The sequence below is a fragment of the Mastigoproctus giganteus genome, chromosome 11, assembly GCF_048544385.1.
Source record: "Mastigoproctus giganteus isolate SK-2022 chromosome 11, ASM4854438v1, whole genome shotgun sequence".
NCBI lineage: Eukaryota > Metazoa > Arthropoda > Arachnida > Uropygi > Thelyphonidae > Mastigoproctus > Mastigoproctus giganteus.
This window is the reverse complement of record NC_143585.1, coordinates 78,874,754-78,898,245: the sequence shown is the minus strand read 5'-3', so window position 1 is coordinate 78,898,245 and position 23,492 is coordinate 78,874,754. Positions and strand designations below refer to the sequence as shown.

At 37.0% G+C, this 23,492-nt stretch overlaps 1 protein-coding gene across 3 annotated transcripts in view; it reads right to left on the bottom strand.

Annotated features, from left to right (window-relative positions):
- LOC150078166 (ankyrin repeat and SOCS box protein 13-like) overlaps nt 1-22,365 on the bottom strand; it is a 67,842-nt gene extending 45,477 nt beyond the window's left edge. For all 3 annotated transcript variants that reach the window (XM_090384696.1, XM_090384695.1, XM_090384694.1), the window contains exons 1-2: nt 22,053-22,365; nt 4,765-4,955 (exon numbers count right to left, since the gene is read on the bottom strand). In XM_090384696.1, the coding sequence (XP_090240822.1) occupies nt 4,765-4,955; nt 22,053-22,086 (225 nt within the window). In that variant the 5' untranslated portion in view covers nt 22,087-22,365. The remainder of the gene's footprint in view (nt 1-4,764; nt 4,956-22,052) is intronic.
- Nucleotides 22,366-23,492: the final 1,127 nt, after the last annotated feature.

Genomic DNA, 23,492 nt, shown 5'->3' with positions numbered 1-23,492 from the left:
CAGTTCCAGAGACACCATTTGTATCGTTAAAATATCGTAATATGAACCCAATAACACATTGTTTGTTGGTAATTCGTTTCAAGATCTCAGAAGTTGAAATTTTTGTTGTGTAACTAAGCTATTTATCTTCCTAAAATGTCATTTTTAAAGTTATGAGCATGACCTTAAGGCCATATAAAAGGTCATGAGCGTCATTTGTAAATTGTATTAGTTACCAATTAAAATCATTAAAATGCACTACACTTTCATCGTTATCGTATGTTCCGTTATAAGACTCAATTTTAAACGTCTTCGTGATATTTTCCTAAAGCACATTTCTGGAGGTCACGACCATAAAACAGTAAAAACAATTTGCACTTTCCAGTTTATTGGACTTTTCTTTTAATGCAATTCATTATAAACGGGTAGTAAACTTGATCTTATTGCATTTGCGAAAATGCCGATACCTGGAATTGTGTGGTTTTTTACGTTATTATGGTGAAATATGTTTCTCCTCTCTGAAATCTTCAATTGTATAAAAAACAAATACATTTTCAAACTCTTCATTCCTTTTTTTTAAGCTTCGTAAACTTATTACTCCACATGAATCGTGTTAGTTTCAATTTGTGTGTGCCATTAAAATATGCTTATGCATACAAGCATGAAATTTATAATTAAAAGAGAAATAAAGTTTCCAAGATAAAAAAGATTATCTTGGAAACAAACCTGGAAACAAAAAACGTCTTCTTGTGCAACAAACCAACGAGTGCCGAGCCAATAATGAGTGATCAACGAATGTGCATTTAGTCGTGACGATGAAGAATAAACATTCTTTAACATTTGTAAGTCGTAAATAATTTCTCTATTATTATAATTTGCTTGATTTTACAGGCTACGTTTTCATTTCTTTGGATAAATCAATCATTGTTTAAACATAAACTAATTAGCTAACTAATTTCATTGTTAAGAACGTAACCCCTATTTTTAACCTTATGTCTATGGGAAATAAATTCCCGCATTAAGAGTTTTCGCTTTACAAGTGCACACTAGGAACGAATTAACTCGTAAAGTCGAGAACTACCTGTAGTTGCTCCTGGCAGACACCCTGATTTTAGTCCACCTATCCTTAATTACAAAAAATATTTCCTGTTTCCCTGACAATGGAGTCTCCTAATAGAACTAAGTCCTTTTGAACCAGAGTAGTTTGCACTTGGTTATTCTCTTCTGTGGTCCAAATCGGGAGTGCATCACTTGGTAGGTTGCTAGAGCCTTGAGTCCCCGATGAGCTCCCAGTTACATTATTCTCGAGGGCAAGCACTCATTTTTTCAGTGACTCAAATTGTTCTAGCAATGCACCAAATTGTAACTTAAGATCAGTGCACTCCTTACAATGGTGACAAAGAAAAGAATCTTCAAGTGAGCCAGGATTATCCACTAGGTCGACCTTTGAATACATGCCACAGGTTCTGAAAAGGATAAAATCATGACTCACCTGGAAATTGCTTTCTGCTATTCCCGTATGAGTCATGGTACCCTCTGACGAAGTGTTCAAGGCAGATCTGGTAATAACCATTATCAAATTTACTAATTAATTATTAATAAAAAAACTTTAAAAAATAAATCAAACTATTATGGGGAAAAAAAACTTATAAAAATAAATTTTACAATATACGGAAAAACCTTGGAAATACTGCTCTACTTCAGTAATCCTACTTTAATCCCCTCTTATCTATGTTTCTTTAATATCACTATGAAGAGCTGTAATAGGCATGTCTGCTCGCCACAAATGCCAATAGTACATGCTGCTGCGTTGCCTGAAGCACAAGTGTAAGCTAAGGCAATGAGCTGGATAGCTGAGAGCTTGATGAGCTCCTATTTTCTCCTTCAAGGACATCCTCTCTGTTCTTCAAACCCTCAAAAATGCTCATCAGAACACTGAGTTTGTGGCAAATTTCCTCATATACTTTGCACAGAACACAAACAAAGGCATCCCTTTTGGCTGTAACATAACCCATTCCAGACAGATCCACAAATAAAACACAAGTAGCATAGCATGGATTTATTGGAGGACTGTTTTCTACAGCAACATGTTCGAGAGGCAACCAGAGGGAGTAATACTATTGATCTGATTATCAGCAGTGATTATTCACACATTAAGAATTTGCAGATAAAGGAACCACTAAGTGAGAGTGATCAGAGTGTACAGATGTGGGATTACTTAATGATTTAACTACCATCAAGGGTAAAGGGAAGGGTTTTTGCTTTCGTAAAAGTGAATACAGTGGTCTCAGATAGTTTTTAAATTCTATACAGTGGGATCAACTGATTTAAAAGCATCGAATTCTAAATGGGAAGCCTTCAAGGGATTGTCTTCAAGTCTTGGAAGTTACTAGGCTTTTCATACCAACTAAAAAATACTGTTCAAGATTTAGACAATGGATATCACATTAAATTATGAGGCTCGTGGCAGAGAAGAAAAATGCATGGGATGCACATAAATTATCAGGCAACACGGAAGCCTATGGTAGATATATATAACTGTAATCAAGTATCAAAGGCAGTTAAGGCAAGTAAAGGCTGATTACGAGAAATCCTTGGCAAAGGATGCAAACAAAAAAGAACAAAGGCTTCTTTACTTATGTAAACTCTAGAAGGAAGTGGATGAATCAAATTGGTCCGCTTCATATTGATGGTACAACTGTTGACAATCCTGCTCAGACAGCTGACAAACTGAATGAGTATTTTGCATCTACATTCACAAGAGGAATTCTGCAAGGAGTGGGAGGACAGACATTTACTAAACTCAAACAGGGAACTAAATGATTTTGTAATAATGGAGAACAAAGTGGAGGAGAAATTATTGAAGTTAAACACATAAAAGGCACCTGGGATTGATGGAATCTATCCAGTTATATTGAAGAAGGCAGCAAAGGAAGTAAGCAAACTATTAGCCACAATTAAGAGAGCATCCTTAGATTCAGGGGAGGTCCCCATGGACTGAAGATGTGCAAATGTATCCCCAATTTGCAAAGGGAGTTCAAAAAGGTAACACAAATAATTATAGACCTGTTAATTTAACTTCTGTTTGGAGGAAAATAATGGGGTCACTCGTTAAAGAAGTGTTGCAGAATCACCTAGACAAAACTGCAGTATAGTTCAGACAGCATGGGTGTCTGAACTATACTGCAGTCAGATCTTGTCCGACCAATTAGATTGGATACTCCAATGTGGTCACAAAGGAACTGAATGCAAAAAATAATTTTGATATCATATACTTGTATTTCAGGAAAGCTTTTTGATACCACTGCAGATGGAAAACTGCTATACAAATTGGAGTGGTATGGTATTAAAGGCAAGTTGCTACAATGACCTTATAGGCTTATTAGAAATAAAATTTCTTAGCTAAAACAAAAAACTATATGCCAACCTACGCTATTAGAACTCTCCAGAAACTTATTTACCACAATTAAAACCCTACAATTCCACTACTATGCAATACACTACTAGTTACGTGACACAATATTTGCACCAAATCACCAATACAAAAGCTCTATAAATATTAGGTTTAACTTACAAATTCTCTAGCTAAATTTAAAAATAAGCTAACGAATGATTAGGACTATTAAACTATTTACTGAACATGATTTAATGTTAATCAAGTTAAAAAAAAAAAAAAAAAAAAGGGCAAAATTTTCCAAACGTATCTGTTTCCAAGAGCACAAAATTCTGTCTGCACAGTTCATAACCTTGAACCAAAAAAAATTTCTTTGATCATTTTAAATAATGCATCATGAGAGTAATTTCTCTGCAATGAAACATGACATGTAAATTCAAAGAATAGGAATCAAGGGTGGTGGAACACTGTTACGTACTGTGTATTTGTGTTATTTTTTTTTTGAGAGAGATTTCCTAGGCATATTAACTACTTAAATCATACAGTGCTGAGTCATTAGCAGAGGCATATGATGCAAGAAAGAAAGTTTATACAGCATCAGCCAAAAAAAAAAAAAAAAACTTCCCATTTCACCCATCCATTTGTTCCAAATGTGTATCTAGTTTTGCCTTGAATTTATTTAAGCTGTCAACTTCTACAATGACAGATGGAAGTTTGTTCCAGCAATCAACCACCTGCTGGCTAAAGGCAAATTTCCACACATCTATTCTACAACTGTCTTTCCTCAATTTGAACTTCCCCTCAGGCTCTTAATCTGGGCAAGAGGAAGAATCCCGTCAGCACTGAGCATGCTCAATCCATTCAAGACCTAATACACTTCAATCAGATCACCTCGCAGGTGCCTAGTCTCCAGACACTGTAATTTGCAAAACTTAAGCATTTCTTTGTAAGAGCAACTCTTTGTTCCATTCACTAATCTTGTTGCCACCAAAATGAACCAATGAATTTTTTTTGTTACTTTTCAAAAAATATTTCATGATTTTTTACTATTAATTATAAAAAACTAAAACCTAAGAAGTTTTGCATATTTTATAAAGCCACTTAATTTTTCCCAAACTTCAAATACTGAATATTTTACTAATACACAGTGTTCAAATATTACATTTTGCTTTAGAACTACATATTAAAGTTTGTTCTCTGAGCATTACAATAAGAAAATTTGGTCCAAGCATAAATAAGTTGTCGGTTCAAAACTTTTCAATAATTAGCTTGTAGGTAAGCTTCACATTATCAGAAATTTACCTCAAACTTTGTTTCTTTCAAATGACCCTAAGCAAAAAATCAGCATATATACAGTTACATTATATATAGTAAATATCAAAAAAAATTACCTTGGCTCCAAAACTAATAAGTAACTCTGCACACTCAATATGACCATGTATGCAAGCCTCATGAAGCGGAGTCATTGAATCATAAGTAGCATCATTAGCAGAAAATCCATGCGTTAATAGATTACGAAGTGCATCAACATTACCTGTTTCAGCAGCTTTGTGTAATGGATATGGACCACTCTCATTAAGAACTGAAAAGAATAAACAGATAAAAATAACATATACATAAATAAAAATCTTGAATCATTTTTTGCATTTGCAATGAAACATTAGCACTACGGCAGTTCAAAAGATTTTTTTATTCATTCAAGGATTGTGTTTTGTATTTAAAACATTCAGCACAATTTTTTTTTTTTTTTTTTTTTTTTACACACTTGTACACTAGTTTGGATGGAAAATTGACACTTGCTCAACTTTTCCATTTTCAGAGGCAATATATTTCCCTTTTTTTTTTTTTTTTCTTTTTGCTTGTTTTGTACGTCTTTATTTTCAGAGTTTCTTCCTGATTTGGTGTCATTAAAACTTTTATTTAATGAGCTTAATATTGAGAACAACAATATCGACAAAACAATTCAATAATTTCAGGAGGCTGCTACACTTTCAGTAGGGGCGCCTCCATAGCCAGGTGGGCAAGAGCGGCAGTGCGTAGCACATGCTTCTTGATTAGACCGGCGTTCAAGCCCGTGACCACTGGATGCAGAAAGGTCAGGGAATGACCACCGCATATCCCCGGAGCAATATGACTTTAGTTGCTAATGCTCCTAAAAACCAAATAACAACAACTTTCAGATATTTCCAAAATCAGAAGTAGTGCACCAACAAATTTTATTTAAGGAAGCTTATATATTCCACATTGGTAATTTTTACAAACATCAGCACACAACAATACAATGACATAATATAAAACAAACTTCTGGGGAGGGGGCTAGATTCCCCATGGTTACACCTATGAAATCAAGTCATCCATAAAATGTATATTTTTCAAATGGGTCACAAAATCAAATAATGAAAATAAGCAAAAAAAAAACATCACTATCAGTTAAGAAACAGTCTACCTGATTACCAAAATGATTCATCAGTTTAAGTGCCTTACAAGCTCTGAAAACTATACTTGCTCACAAATGTAATGAAAGCTGTTCAACTTAAAAGAGAAAAGGCACTCCTTTGCTTCTCCAGAAACAAAAAAAATAAAGAGTCATGAAAGAAGTAAATGCATGGGCTGTGTTAGAGTAACTAAAAGTAAGAACAGGTACATGTATTTATTTGTTATTTGGTTTTGTTTTTTTTTTTTTTTTTTTTAGGAGCATTAGCAACTAAGGCCATATTGCTCCGAGATATGCGGTGGCCATTCCCTGACCTTTCCGCATCCTCCGTATTTGGTGGTGACGGGCTCGAACCCCGGTCTAATCAAGAAGCATGTGCTACGCACTGCTGCTCCTTCCCACCTGGCTATGGAGGTGCCTAGGTACATGTATAAAGTGTACTTGCATGTACCTGTTCTTAGGAGTATAGTAAATAAATTTGATGAATTTGAAGTGCTGGTCAAGACATCAAAGCCAGATATTGTTGAGATATCAGAGACATGGTATCGCACAGATATAAGGAATGCAGAATTGGAATTTGGGAGCACAATGTGTACAGAAAGGATAGGAAAGGAGGAGGGGTTACATTGTTAGTTAAGAAACACACAAAATCTAAGGAAGTGAATCTAGTTGACATAGACAGACACTGCAATGTTGAGTCAGTTTGGTTTGACATAAGCACTGGGAAAGCAAAAATGAGAGTAGGAGTCTGTTATAGGCCTAATGACAATGATGGGTACAATAAACAATTATACAGAAAAATAGAATGGGCCAGTAAATCAGAGTGTCTAATAATGGGGGATTTTAACTTCCCAGATATATCAACTGGAACTACTGGGTTCGTCACTGGCAAGGCTTTTGTGGATTTACTGGATGATTTTTTTCTACAGCAGCAGCATGTCAGAGAGGCAACCAGAGGGAGTAACACTCTTCATCTCATTATCAGCAGTGATTATTCATGCATTAAGAATTTACAGATAAAGGAACCACTAGGTTGCAGTGATCATAGTGTACTGATGTGGGATTTACTTAAAGATTTAACTACCATCAGGGGTAAAGGGAATGGTTTTTGCTTTCATAAGGTGACTACAGTGGTCTCAGAGATTTAAGTTCTATACAGCTGGACCAACTTTTGATGTTACCAACAGCAAACTCTAAATGGGAAACATTCAAGGAAGTAACCTTGGAAGCTACTAGGCTTTTTGTTCCAACTAATAAATACTGTTACAGGTTTAGGCACAAATGGATGTCAGATGAACTAATGAGACTCGAGGCAGAGAAGAGAAATGCATGGGATGCATATAAATTATCAGGCAACACTGAAACCTGTGGTATATATAAGCTAGTCTGTAATTAAGTCACAAAGGAGGTTAGGCAAGCGAAGGCAGAATATGAGAAATATTTGGCAATGGACGCAAAATAAAACAGCAAAGATTTCTTTACTTATATAAACTCTAAAAGGAAAGGGATGAATCAGATTGGTCTGCTTAATATCAATGGTTTGACTGTAAATGATCATTCTCAGATAGCCGCCAAAATAAATGAGTATTTTGCATCTACATTCACATATGAGGAGTCATTCAAGGAGGAGAGGGCTAGACGTTTATCAAACCTCTAACAGGAAGTAAAATTATTTTATGACTGAAAGCAAAGTGGAGGAGAAATTGTTGAAGTTAAACATAAGAAAGGCACCTGGGGTGGATGGGATCTATCCAGTTATATTAAAGGAGGTGGCAAAGGAAGTAAGCAAACCTTTAGCCATAATTATGAGAGCATCCTTGGACTCAGGGAAAGTCCTCACGGACTGGAGATGTGCAAAGACATCTCCAATTCGCAAAGAGTGACACAAGTAACTACAGACCTATTAGTTTGACTTCTGTTCCAGGGAAAATAATGGAGTCACTGGTTAAAGAAGCACTGCAGGATCATCTAGACAAGACAGCAGTAATAATTCAGCCACAGAAGGGGTTTGTTAAGGGGAAGTTTTGTCTGAACAATTTGATTGGATACTACAGAGTGGTCCCAAAGGAACTGGATGCAAAAAATAATTTTGATATCATATACTTGGATTTCAGGAAAGCTTCCGCACTGTTGCACATGGAAGACTACTGTACATATTGGAGCAGTATGGCAAGTTGCTACAATGGATAAAAGGTTGGTTGAGTGGGAGAAGGCAGAGAGTGGTAATCAATGGATACTGCTCTTCGTGGACTAATGTTATTAGTGATGTCCCTATGAGTTCGGTGTTGGGCCCATTGTTGTTTTGTTGTTGTTATTTGGTTTTTTAGGAGCATTAACAACTAAGGCCATATTGCTCCAGGGATATGCGGTGGCCATTCCCTTACCTTTCCACATCCTCCATATTTGGTGGTCACAGGCTCGAACCCTAGTCTAATCAAGAAGCGTGTGCTACACACTGCTGCTCCTGCCCACCTGGTTATGGAGGCGCCTGTTGTTTTGTATATTTATCAATGATATTGATGAAGGTATATCAAGCTTAATGTCCAAGTATGCAGATGATACAAAGGTTGGGAGGATTGTAATGTACAGTAATGACAGTATCTGCTGCAATAGGATCTGGAAAAGTTGGGTAGATGGGCTGAGATTTGGTAACTGAAGTTTAACATTGACAAATGCAAAGTACTGCATATGGATTTCAGTAACCCCAGAGATATATACCAACTGGGTGGTGTTACACTTGGGTAGTGAAGAATGAAAGAAACCTGGGGGTAATTTTGCAGTCAGATATGAAGTTTTCTGAGCAGTGCAGACAGGCTTCCAGAGTAGGTCATGGGGTCTTGTCAATGATATACAGGATTTTTGCAAGAAGGGATAAAGAGGTGATTATCCCTTTACATAAGGCAGTGGTCAGGCCACATGTTAAGTACTGCATACAGGTCTGGAAGCCTCATTTTAGGAAGGATGTAGAGTTTCTAGAATGAGTACAGAGAAGAGCGACAAGACTGGTGAGGGGAACAAAGGGGTGCTCTTACAAAGAAAAGTTTTAAGTTCTGTAAATTGCAGCATCTGGATAATAGGCACTGCGAGGTGATCTGATTGAGGTGTATAAAGCCTTGAATGGATTGAGCAAGCTCAATGCTGATGGGTTTCTCCTCTTGCTCAGATTACAAACCTGGGGGGGGGAGGCATAAACTGAAATTGAGGAAAGACGGTTGTCAAATAGATGTGCTGAAATTTTCCTTTAGCCAGCAGGTAGTTGATTGTTGGAACAAACTTCCATCTGTCATTGTGGAAGTTGACAGCGTAAATAAATTCAAGGCAGAACTAGACAAAAATTTGGAACAAATGGATGGGTGAAATGAGGTTTTTTTTTTTCTTTTTTGCTGATGCTGTATAAGCCTGCTTTCTTGCATCATATGGCTCTACTAATGCTAATGCTAACTGATAAAATCTTTTTGCTGATAAGATAATCATTGTGAGAATGCAATCTTTCAGTCTGCAAATTGGGGAAATATGGTCCCTAAACATTACAACTATGAAATTTGTTGATTTTAAAGTTTCCCAACCAAAGAAAACAGCTACTATTTGGACAGGAGTGATCACAAGCTGCAAAATGCTGTTATTTTTATTCAATGCAGTGGCCAAAGGCAACCAAGAAGCATACCCTAAACAAATCTTCAAAGGCATACCTCTTCTGATAAGACAATCTCATAAGGAAAGAACAATATAACAATGGTGTTACAATGTAAAAAAAAAATAATAATAATAAGCAGACATGTACTGATAAAATTCATATTAGGTATTTGGTTCTTTATTCTTACTTATTTGTTTATTATCTTATTATTTTTTACCATTAAAAACTCTATAGCCATTTTTTAATATTACGGTTATGACCGTGTAGAATGATTTGCATCTTTTAAGATTACGATGTGCACTGCAGAAAGATCTAATATTCCTTACATTTCAAGAGTATAACTTTAAAATGGCTTTCACAAGCAAGTGAAAACCATTAATCTGTTTGACTATCTAATTTTTCCAATTAGATGGTCCCATAGGTCAAAGCTAGTCGTAACGTAGAGGCAGCCAAATCAACTAGTGCATATTCTTGCTGATTTACTTTGTCAGCCATAACTGGAGTCTAAATAGTGCATATGCAGGGATACTAGTTATTTCAAGTTCTGTGCGCTGTGTACATTATATCTAAAAATTTCACCATTCATAATGTCCCCAATGTCTTTTACCTCATCTACATCAATGTAAGAATACTCAAATGGAAGAACTTTGTGTGAAAAGAATAAAACTTCCCAAAAAGTGCAAGGTAACTAGTTATCTCAAGGTATTGTGTGCTATGGTTGCTGTATATGTGTACATCATATCTTGAAAATTTCACCATTCATATAATGTTCTCCCCAATGTCTTTTACATCAATGTATGAATACTCAAATGGAAGAACTTTATTGTGTGAATAGAATAAAACTTCCTAATTCATTTCACATATATACAGGTAACCCTCATATAACGTGGTACCTATACGTGGTTTCGATATAATGCGGTTTATAAATTGTGGCTACCCTTGTATGACACAGTCGTGGTTTCGATATAACACAATCTACAAATTGTTGTATGGCTTCTTTTCACACACTTTTATCACGCGACTTAAAAATCAAACTTTATGTTCGTTAAATTTGTGTCTGCTCGTATAACGGGTGTAGTTGCCAGAACCGAATTTACATAAGGAGAAACACACAAATACATACATACAATATTTTTTGTGTAGTGCCAATTTTTTATCTTATAAAGAGTTAACTGTTGTGCAAGTAGTTATAAATAGTGAGTTATTCAGGGAATACTCCTTGGCAAATAAAAAATTTATTTTTTATAGTAATGGCCACCAAAACTGCAAAAGAAGGGAAAAAAACCAACATTGAAAAGAAAATTCATTTCTCTCAAAGAAAAAATTAAAATCTTTGATCGGTTGAAAAATGGAGAAAAGCAAGTTGTTGCAAGGACTTTGAATTCAAATGAATCAACAATTCATACAATCAAACAAAATGAGCAGAAAATCAGAGATAGTTTTATTGCTTGTTCAACGATAAGTGCAAAGCGTGTTGCTCATGTATGCAATATTTTAATGGGAAAAAAAATGGAGAAATCTCTAATGGTTTGGATTGAAGATTGCACTCACAAGAAAATGCCTTTGAGTGGAAACCTTATTAAACAAAAAGCCCTCAAAATTTATCAATATTTATAAGAACTTGAACAAGATTTTTCAGAAGAAAGCTCTCAGCATGAATTTTGTGCCAGTAAGGGCTGGTTCAAAAATTTTAAAAAGCAATTTTCTTTGCAAAATCTTCAGCTCCAAGGAGAATCAGCATCAGCAGACATAGATGCTGCCTGAAAATTCCCAGAACTTTTAAAAATCGTTGAAGGTGGATATAGTGCAGACCAGGTATTCAATGCAGACGAATTTGGGTTAAACTGGAAAAAAAATGCCAAAACGCATTTCGAAAATTGCCAAATTGAAAAAACAGCCCCTGGATTAAAAGTTTCTAAAGATAGAGTTACTCTACTGTTTTGTAGTAATGCGTCAGGTGATTACATGACAAAACCAATGTTAATTAACTGATCTATAAATCCTCGTGCTATGAAAGCAATTGAAAAGTCCACCCTCTCTGTTTATTGGAGAGACAACAAAAAGGCATGGCTTACAGCTAGCAATTTGAAAATCAGTTTTTTAACTGGTTTGTGCCTGATATAGAAAGATACACAAAGAAAAAGAATATAGACTTTAAATTTTACTAATTTTAGATAATGGCATCGAAAAATGTAGCCCATCCGTATATTAAAATAATTTATTTCCTACCTAATATGTTACTTATTCAACCCCTTGATCAAGGGATAATTTCAACATTTAAAGCGTATTATATTCATCAAACATTCGAATTAATTTTGGAAAAAATGGAATCTAATCCAAACATGACACTGCCTCAAGTGTGGAAAGAGTTTTCAATATTTAATTATTTAAAAATTACTTCTCTATGTGTAAAGGAGTTAAAACCCTCTACACTGAAAGGTTGCTGGAAAAAAATATGGCCTAGTGTCGTCCTTAATCAAAATTTTAGGCACCTGGCACACACTTGTGATGGCGAGGGATTTTCTGATATGGTTGAAAATGAAATTCATGAATTAATTGATGAAGAAACAGATTAAAATGATAAGGAATTGGTTCAATTAATAGAAGACGGCAAACCAAATACAAATGGTGAGGAAAGTTCTACTGAAGATTCTGATTGTGCTGAGTCCGTTAAAGAGTTCAGTCTAAAGAAATTAGCAGAAAGATTAAATTTGGCACAAAAGTTAGGAAGTTATTTTATGGATAATGATCCCTCAACAGAGCGCTCGGAAAAATTCAAAAGACAATTGGACAGTTGTTTAGCTCCATACTATGAACTTAATAAAAAAATTGCATCATAGTGGTTACGCAAGGTCTTATTACCGACTTTTTGATAAGAAAACCAGCTGAAGTACCTAGTGAGAATTATACAAATGTCGTCGAAGATATTTCAAGTGATAACGATATCCGGCCACTCGTAAATAAAGAATATCTACGAAATATTTTTTCTGAAGACAGTGATGACGATTAAAATATCCATTTCTTTAATTTTGAATTTTATGCATTATGTGCAATTAAATTTAGGTACAATTCCTAATTTTTATAATTTTATGCTATGTATTTCTTAAATAGTTAGTTACATGAATTCTTGAATGAATAAAATATGTTTTTGTTGAATGTCATTGTTGTTTTTATAATTAAAAAAACACTACGGAACCTAATCCTACTTTTGTATAAAACCTGGACCTCATATAACGAGATTTCTATAACGCGTGATATTTCTGGAACCTAACCTCCGCTTTATACAAGGATTACCTGTACATGGTTACAGAACTAATCTGAATGATGTAGATTTCCATCTGCAATCTGCTAAGCTTACTTTTCTAACAGAATCTCAATTATCACTTATCTCGACCATCACTCATCTCATGTCTCCTAATTATTTGCTCTATGATTCCTTCTGCTTTAAAGGCAATACATGTAATTATGTATGCTCTAATATTCCTTGTCAGATAGTTTCTAATCTGGAATATATTTTCTTCTTCTGCAGCTTAAAATCTCTTTAGCACCAATCTGTCAAATTCATTTGTTGCCTCCATCACGCTCCTCACTCTACAAATCATTCAGAACTTACTTTCTTTCTCCAATATAACTTTCCAAAAAGTGAAGTAATTTTCCTTGGCGATTTTAATGTTTACAATTCACACTGCTTTCGATTTTTTAGTTGAATAGATACAGCTGATAGGAACACTTAGACTTCCGCTATTACTAATGACTTCACAGACAACTGGTTCGTTTATCTACTAGAATACCAGACAATCCTAACTACACACCTAACACTTGCTTGTCTCACAAACAACCTCTCAAAGTACACAGAATGCCACTGGTCTTTAAGTATCTCTAAGTATCAAGTCACTAAGATCACAACTTAGTGACTTCTCTAACAGAGCTTGTGTTAATGGCAATTCTCATCCACATATTTTTTGGCATTACAAGGATACAAAGTGAGATGATCATGTTTTATATTTCTCTTTTCCTTGGCTGGACTTGGCATTAAAAAGTTTCTGCCTACACTCTTATTAATAACAAGTTAATAAATCCAAATTTGATTTTGAAAAGGCTAAAAACAGGAAACTTGTTTCTTGTTTGAAAGGTAGTTGAGCCTTTGATCTTTTGTTAAAGCTATTGGCTGCAACTTCAGTTCATCCATATTTCTATCTTTGTTACACCCAAATGGTGCTATTGCATCCACAACTAAAGGTAAAGCAAGCTTAATATCTTACGCTAACACCTGCACTGATGACCATGGTAAATCTTCTCTGCTATACCAAAAACGTCTTCCAAGAGAAAAAGTATTAAAAGAATCTCATGAATAATAACAAAACTAAAGGTATTGATGGTATTTCTAATTCTGTTCCTAAAACTTCTTTGGAGATAGCTCCTGTTTTGTATGACCTTTTTGCACTCTCTTATTCCTTGTGTTTTCACTTTTGCATGGAAACTTACTCATTACTGTATCAGGATGTTTAGTGTAGTATTTTTAATTATATAAAATTTGAGCAGAAAATACACCACAGGCCACAGTAGCAAAGCAAAAGGCTTAAGGTAGTGGGAGTGCCATGGTTGGGGAAGAAAGGGGTTCTCTGAATCACCACCTTATGAAAAGTACAGTACTGGTTGTTTGATGTTTGTGCAGCTATCAAGGAATGGAACGTGATATTGCCAAGGTGGATGTCTTTGTGTGTGCTCGATGTAAAGATTGAAAATGTTAGGTGCCAACTCAGAATTGTTGTGGGCCTCTATGAGAGCCTGAAGAATAGGATGGATGAACAGAAAGGATTTAAACTGGAGGCCCATCAATCTCTCAGCTGCCCACATCAACACCAGAGCTGGCACTTAATCATCAGGCAACAGAACGACAATCACAAGGTAGAATGCGCTGGTCCCACAGGAGCTAGTTGTTGTCGGCGACTCTACTGTCAGGGTAGTAGGAAATATATTGTGCAAAAAGGATAAGGGAATAGAACCAGGGTATGTCTGCCAGGGGCAAAATTGATGATGTTGTACAGGAGATATCATCTTTTAAGAGCACAAAAGGTGCTCTTAAAAGATGATATCTTCAACTGTGCTCTGTTGAACACATTGGCACTACTGACATTAAGAGTAGGACATCTGGGGACTTAATAAGTACAGGTCAACGTTAAAAAACAGTCACAAGTTACGGTTAAATTTGAAACTGTCTGCAATTCTGCCAGACAGGACAGGAGGGAGTATGTAATGAGAGCTTTCTCAATCAATTCAGCCATGAAGCGATTGTGCAAGGCTCATTGGGTTGAAATTTTCTTGGCATCATCTGTACTTTTTAACAGAAGAGACCGCTTCCACGGGATGGGATACACTTAAATTGAAATGGCACAAGAATATTTTCTGATACTATCAAAGAGTGTGAAATCTATTAAGATCTGCGCCAGCTGGTCACATGGATCCACTCCCTACTCTGAAACCAGGAACACCTAATAATACAGGAAGAAGAATACTACAGGGCATTCACCCAATTTTCTCAGGACCTCTTTTCACGACAAAGATCCCTGCCACCTCCATAACAACTACTGATCTCCCAACTCTGGCCGACACCCCAACACTAAATGGCAACGGAACTGCACAGCTGTGTGACAACAGTACCCTACAAAGACAATATCAGGAACAGATAACTATGGCGCAGCAAGCCCAAGGATTCCAAACTCAAAACTCCTGGAAGACTGTCCCATAGACATAATTATGAGAAAACCCTAAAATAAACCCTTAGCCATAATTATGAGAGCATCCTTAAATTCAGGGGAGGTCCCTTGTCAATGATACACAGACTGGAGATCTGCGAATATATGCCCAATTCATAAAGGGGGGGGGGGGGTCAGAAGGTGACAAGTAATTACTGACCTGCCAGCTTAACATCCATTCCAGGTAGAATAGTGGAATCACTGGTTAAAGAAGTAATGCGGGACCATCTGGACACGAATGCAATTATACCGCTGTCACAGCATGGATTTGTTAAGGGGTGGTCTTCTCTAACCAATCTGATAGGTTACTATGATGTAGTGACCAATGAACTGGATGCAAAAAAATAATTTTGATATCATATACTTGGTTTCGGGAAGGATTTTGATACTGTTGCACATAAAAGATTGCTGTATAAACTGGGGAAATGTGGCATTAAGGGCAAGGTACTTCTATGGATAAAGGAATGGTTAAGCGGAAGAAGACAAGAGAGTGGTTATCAATGGGTACTGCTCTTTGTGGATTAATGTTATCAGTGGAGTTCCCAAGAGTTCAGTGCTGGGCCCATTGTTGTTTTCAATATTTATTAATGATATTGGTGAAGGTATATCAGGCTTAATATCAAAGTTTGCAGATGATACAAAGGTTGACAGGGTGGTTAACAACAGTCAGTATACTACTGCAACAAGTGTTAGAAAAATTAGGTTGATGGGCTGAGAAATGATAGTTGAAGTTTCAAGTGGACAAATGCAAGGTACTACATATGGGTAGCAGTATCTCAGAGTAACTTATCAACTGTGTGGAACTACACTCAGGGTAGTATAAAATGAAAAAGACTGGGGGTCATCATGTAGTCAGATATGAAATTCTCTGAGCAATGCAGACATGCTGCCAGGACAGCTTATGGAGTTTTGTCAATGATACACAGAAACTTTGCTAGTAGAGATAAGGAGATGATTATCCCTTTTGCACAAGGCCATGATTAGGCCACATCTAGATATGGCCATCATGTATACGTCTGTATACATCATGTATACAGATGTGGAGGTCTTACTTTAGGAAGGATGTAGAAGATGCTGGAACAAGTGTAGAGAAGGGCAACCAGATTGGTGAAGGGAAACAAAAGAGTGCTCATACCTAGAAAGGCTTAACTGTTGCAAGGTGCAGCATCTAGTGCCTAGGCTCCTGCAGGGAGATCTGATTGAGGTGTTTAAGGCCTTGAATGGATTGAATAAAATGAATGTGAATGACATTCTTCCTCTTGCTGAGACTACACATGAGGGGACAAATTTAAGTTGAGGAAGGATGACTACAGGATAGATGTGCAAAGTTTACCTTCAGCCAGCAAGTGGTTGATTATTGGAATAGGCTTTTATCTGTTGTTGTGGAAGTGGATGGTTTGAATAAAGGGTAAGTGTGAGTGAGGTGTGTGTGCCTGTTTTTTTTTTTTTTTTTTTTTTTGGCTGATGCTATATAAGCTTGCTCTCTTGCATCATTTGCCACTACTACTAGCTTTCAGATTTGTAGTCACTGTTAAAAATGTTAAAAAAATAATATTAATGTGATGATATATTAAGAGAATTCATTGAGCCTATGTTGGTTGCATCGCTAATGGAATACATCATTCATGTGCCATCTATTAGAATCCATTTTTTTTTATGAAAAAAATAGATAATTTTTAGCCATTTCACTGAATTTAAAAAAAAAAAAAGTTACTCATTGTCTAGTTTCCAGTTGCTGCAATTTGCAAAACTGAAGCCTTTCTTGGTAAGAGCACCCCTTTGTTCTCTTCACCAATCTTGTTGCTTTTTTCTAGGCACCCATTCAAGCAGACTCAAATCCTTCCTAAAATGAGGTCTCCAAACCTGTATACAGTTCTTAAGATGCAGCCTAACCATGGCCTTGTACAAAAGGATAATCATTTTCTTATCCCTACTAGAAAATTTCCTGTATATCATTGACAAAACCCCCATGAGCTGTCCTTCCAGCCTGTCTGCACTGCTCAGAGAACTTCATATCAGACTACACAATTACCCTCAGTTCTTTTTCTTTTTCATATTCCACTATACTGAGTGTAGTACCACAAAGTTGATACATTTATCTGGGGTTATTGCTACCCATATGCAGTACCTTGCATTTGTCAATGCTAAACTTCAACTAAACTGCCATCTCATCCCATCAGCCTAATTTTTCTAGATCTTGGTGCAATACAGGCATTCTTTGTATAAACCAGTTAATTTCAAAAGTAAGACAAATACTCATATGGCATCTATTAGCATTAGTAGAGGCATATGATGCAAGAAAGCAAGCTTATTCAGCATCAGCCAAAAAAAAAAAAAAAAAACCCCACTCCCATTTCACCCCTCCGTTCGTTCGAAATACCTGTCCAGTTGAGCTTTAAATTTGTTTAGGCTATCAACTTCAACAACAAATGATGGAAGTCGGTTCCACCAACCAACCACCCGCTGGCCAAAGGCAAATTTCCGCACATCTATCCGACATCCGTCCTTCCTCAATTTGAATTTATGCCCTCTAAGGTGATTATTCTGAGCAAGATGAAGAATCCCATTGGCATTGAGCATGCTCAAACCATTCAAAGCCTTATACACCTCTATCAGATCACCTCGCCGGTGCCTAGTCTCCAGACTCTGTAATTTGCAAAACTTAAGCCTTTCTTCGTAAGAGCAACCCTTTGTTCCATTCACTAATCTTGTTGCCCTTCTCTGTACCCGTTCCAGCAGCTCTACATCCTTCTTGAAATGAGGCCTCCAGACCTGTATACAGTACTCAAGATGTGGCCAAACCATTGCCTTATACAAGGGAATAATCACCTCCTTATCCCTGCTAGAAAAATTCCTGTATATCATTGACAAGACACCATGAGCTACTCTTGCAGCTCGTCTGCACTGCTCAGAGAACTTCATATCTGCCTGCACAATTACCCCCAGGTCCTTTTCATTCTCCACCACTGTCAGTGTAGTACCGCAGAGTTGATACGTTGCTCTGGGGTTACTGTTTCCCATATGTAGTACTTTACATTTGTCAATGTTAAACTTCATTTGCCACCTCTCAGCCCATCTGTTCAACCTTTCCAGATCCTGTTGCAGAAGCATAGCGTCAGTAGTGTCCTTAACGACCCTGCCAACCTTGGTATCATCTGCAAACTTGGACATTAAACTTGATGTACCATCATCAATATCATTCATAAACACCGAAAACAACAACGGACCCAACACTGAAGCTTGAGGAACTCCACTAATAACATTAGTCCACGTTGAGCAGTGTCCATTGATTACCACTCTCTGTCTTCTGCCACTCAACCATCCCCTTATCCATAGCAGCAATTTGCCTCCAATGCCACACTGCTCCAATTTGTGCAGCAGTCTTCCATGTGCAACAGTATCAAAAGCCTTTCTAAGATCCAAATATATAATATCAAAGTTATTCCCTGCATCCAGTTCTTTTGTGACTACATCATAGTATCCAATCAAATTGGTCAGGCAAGACCTGCCCTTAACAAAACCATGCTGCGTCTGAGCTATAACTGAATTTTTGTCTAGATGATCCTGCAGTGCTTCTTTAACCAGTGCCTCCATTAATTTACCTGGAACAGAAGTTAAACTAACAGGTCTATAATTACTTGTGTCAGCCTTTGATCTTCCTTTGTGAATTGGGGTTACATTTGCACATCTCCAGTCTATGGGTACCTCCCCTGAGTCCAAAGAAGCTCTCATAATTATGGCTAGGGGTTTGCATACTTCCTTTGCTGCCTCCTTTAATATAACTGGATAGATCCCATCCACCCCAGGTGCCTTTTTTATGTTTATCCTCAACAATCTCTCCTCCACTTTCCTCTCAGTTATTACAAAATCATCCAGCTCACTGCCAATGTTCACTTTACCTACATCATTCTCCTTCCCGAATAACTCCTCATGCGTGAATGTAGATGCAAAATACTCGTTTAGTTTGTTAGCCACCTGAGCAGGATCCTCAACTGTTGAACCATCAATATCCAGTGGACCAATCTGATTCATCCCTTTCCTTCTCGAGTTCAAATATGTAAAGAACTCTTTTCTGTTTTTCTTTGCACCCTTTGCCAAGGATTTTTCGTAGTCTGCCTTTGCCTGCCTAATCTCCTTTGTGACTTGGTTACAGACCAACTTATATCTATCATAGGCTTCCATGTCACCCATTAATTTGTATGTATCCCATGCATTTTTTTTCTCTGCCACATGTCTCATTAGTTCATCTGACAACCATTTAGGCCTAAACCTTGAACAATATTTCTTAGTTGGTATGTAAAGCCTGGTAGCCTCCAAGATTAGTTCCTTGAATGCTTCCCATTTTGAGTTTGCTGTTGGTAACATCATCAATTGGTCCCACTGTATAGAATTTAAATACTGTCTCAGACCACCATAGTCGCCTTTACGAAAACAAAAACCCTTCCCTTTACCTCTGATGGTAGTTACCTCCTTGAGTAAATCCCACTTCAACACACTGTGATCATTGCCACCTAGTGGTTCATTTATCTGCAGATTCTTAATGCATGAAGAATCACTACTGATAATCAGATCAAGAGTATTGCTCCCTCTTGTTGCCTCACGAACATGCTGATGTAGAAAACAATCATCCAATAAATCCACAAAAGCCTTGCTAGTGTGCGAGTGACCAACCCACAAATTCCAGTCAATATCTGGGAAATTAAAATCCCCCATTATAAGACTCTCTGATTTACTGGCCCACTCTATTTCCCTGTACAATATCTTATTATACTCATCAGAGTCATTAGGCCTATAGCACACTCCTACTCTCAATTTTGATTTCCCTATGCTTATGTCACACCAAACTGACTCGACACTGCCCTGTCCATCGATGTCGACTGGCTTCACTTCCTTGGACTTTATGTGTTTCTTAATTAATAGCATAACCCCTCCTCCCCTCCTGTCCTGTCTATCCTTCCTATACACATTGTATTCCCCAAATTCCAGTTCCGCATTACTTATATCTGTGTGACACCACGTCTCTGATATCCCAACAATATCTGCCTTTGATGTTTTGAGCAATACCTCAAATTCATCAAATTTATTTACCAAACTCCTAGCATTGGTGTACACGCAGGTATACATGCACCTGTTTCTATTCTTAGCTACCCTAACACAACCCATGTGTTTACTTGTACCGCAATGACTACCAGCAGTCTCTGAAATATCCTGCATCTTGTTTTTCAGGCTTCTGCTCATTTCAATAGAAGCAGTGCAAGAATCACTTCCACCTCTGCCAGTGGCTACTGTTAATCTATTAGTCCTTGTATCCCCCCAACTAGCAGTTTTCTGACCCACCTAACACTGCCTCGACAGCATCAGCAAAAATTCTTGCACCCTTTCTATTTAAGTGTATCCCATCCCTGTAGAAGCAGTCTCTCCTGTTAACAAGTACAGTCCAGGCTGAAAAAAATTCTACCCCTTGAGCCTTGCACAATCCCTCCAGGGCCGAATTGATCGACAAGGCTCTCATCATATACTCCCTCCTATCGTGTCTGGGCAGAATTGCAGACACTTTCAATTTCAACCCTAATTCACGGCTTTTTTTCAACAGTGACCTGTACTTGCTAAGTAATTCCGCCGGTCTCCTACTCTTAATATCATTAGTGCCAACGTGTACAACTATATCACCTTTTGTGCCCTTAAAAGATGATATCCGCTCTACAACGTCATCAACCTTTGCCCCTGGCAGACATACCCTGGTCCTATTCCACCTATTACACACCAAAGTTAATCTGTCATCTATGACTCACTGAAATTGACACCTCTTATAAACCGAAACAAAAGTGGTTCAGTTTACAAGAGAAGTCTGCATGTTTATGGAATGTGCCACACACCACACATGGTGTGATTTGGGAATTGACACCACTTAGGAGGCATAAATTTGTATTATGAAAGTGTGGTGCATACAGGGCCTGAGTGATGAATGAATAACTGTTACTACTGCCTTCCTACCATTTACATAAGCACATTTTGCTTTTTTTTTTAAATCTCTCATAATAACTGTGTTCTTATTTTATCAACAGTCATGTAATCAAAGAAAAAAGGAACCCCCTTGATGTAAGTCAGCAAATTATCATCAACACTGAAATCTGTTATACCCAGTAGGAGTGCAGGTCACTGTCAAAATACAAGTCAAGTCTTTCTGAGCTATCAGCCTTCCAGAAAATAAATACCTGTTATTGCTGGGTCCACTGACAATGGACCAGGTGCCACCAATGAAATTCTACATTATCAATTTAAAATGTTTGTAAAGTATATCGCAAACTCGTTTAATCTGCACATTTTAATTGCTGGTTAAGAGGTTCAAAATTACAATAAAGCTGGAAATTCTCCTTCGTCTTAGAGGCCATAGCAAAAAGCAAGCTTATAAAGCATCAGCAAAAATAAAAATAACTTCCCACATCACCTGTCGATCGCCTCCAATAGTCTGTCTAGTTCTTCCTTGAATTTATTTAAACTACCCACCTCCAACAACAGAAGTTTTGTTCCGACAATCGACCATGCGCTGGCTGAAGGTAAACTTCACACATCTATCCTGCAACCATACTTTCTCTACTTGAATTTATTCTACACAACGGCTTTCATCATGGCTACATGTGTTTACTATAGGCGAAATTCTGGATTCCAGTGATATTTTCGAACGGTCCAGTTGTAACTGTCGAATTGCCTCACGACTATTTGGAGTTTTTCGCGATGTCACCCGGGTAGTATGCAAGCCCATCAACAAACTAAAATCGTGCAGAGCCCTGATTGAGTGTTCACTCTAGAGGTTAACAGAATTTGATTTTAAAATAAGTGATAAAACCTACTCACTTGAATCCAAATCCACAGCTTCTTCTTTTGACATGAATTAAAGACGTAGTTTTTATACTGTATTATATAATAAACACTTAACTGTTCTAAGACCAGTATAGCTATATATAAAAAAGAAAAAGAAACCTAATCCACCGATCAAGAAATAGGTAAATAATGTATTTAAAACAAGTGAAATCAAATCCCAATGTTTACTTAATAAGCAAACGCTTTACTACGAGTTATACTATCCCACAACTTCGCATTTCCAATCAAAAACAAAGATTTATTGTTTATCACAACAGCGTTTGCACTATAAAAATTAAAATTAAAAAAAAAAAAAAAAAAACATTAAAGATGCCCTCTGCTGGGTAGTAAATTAATTCCCAAGAGCTTGACATCAGATTATTCAATTATTTTTTTTATATTTTATTTTTCGATATAGAGAGGCAAAATGAATTGGGATCTTGTAAAGTGCATAGAAAAATAAAGAATTGGATTAGTGAATACAAATATTATATCGAGTTACATAAATTTACTTATAATCGATCTGAAGCTATTATAATATAATAGATTTAGATTCGACTTGATTTTAGTAGTCGTAATAGTAATAACCATATACAGTAGTGCAAGGAACTCCCAAGCTTTTGCTGCACTGGTCGGGGGAAAAAAAAAAAAAAAAAGAAAGAAAAACAAACCAGTGCATAAGAAAATACAAATTATATGATTCCTTCCTCACATAGGTGACTATCCAGTTAACCTATGAATTTATTCAAACTGTCAGCGTCAACTACCTGTGAAGACAACCTGTACAGTAATCAACAACTCGCTGGCTAAAAGCAAACTTTCTACAATCTAGTCTAAACCTCTACCCTTGTAATTTGAATTTGTGCTGGCGAGTTCCGGAATTCTCTATAACAGTGAAAAATTCTGCCTTCATTCATTTCGCTAGCCCCTTTCAGATCCTTATAAATCTCAATCAGGTCACCTCTGAGGTGCTTGGTCGCCAAGTCCACGTATGCGGAGTCTTTCCTCATATTGTCTGCCTTTTGCTGATCTCACCATGCGAATTGCCTTGTCTTTGGACCCTTTCAAGGTGCTCAGTGTCTTTTTTTCAGATGAGATTTCCATACTTGAACACAGTATTCCAAATGTGGTCTTAGAATTGCTTTATACAGTGGAACTATGACCTCCATATCTCTACAGGATAATGTTCAATGAATTATTGATAGGACACCATGGGCTTTCCTGGCTGCTTGTTTACACTGCTCAGAAAACTTCATATTTTTTGTTTATACTCTGGCACCACCACCACCAGGTCAATGGAGTTTACAATAAATCATCAATACAAATGTTAATCGTATTTAGCAGTCACGAGCTTGAACCCCAGTCAACTCAAAGAGGGCATGCTGCTGCACTCATGCTCCTGACCACTCGGCTACGTCAGGCCTGTCCCATACT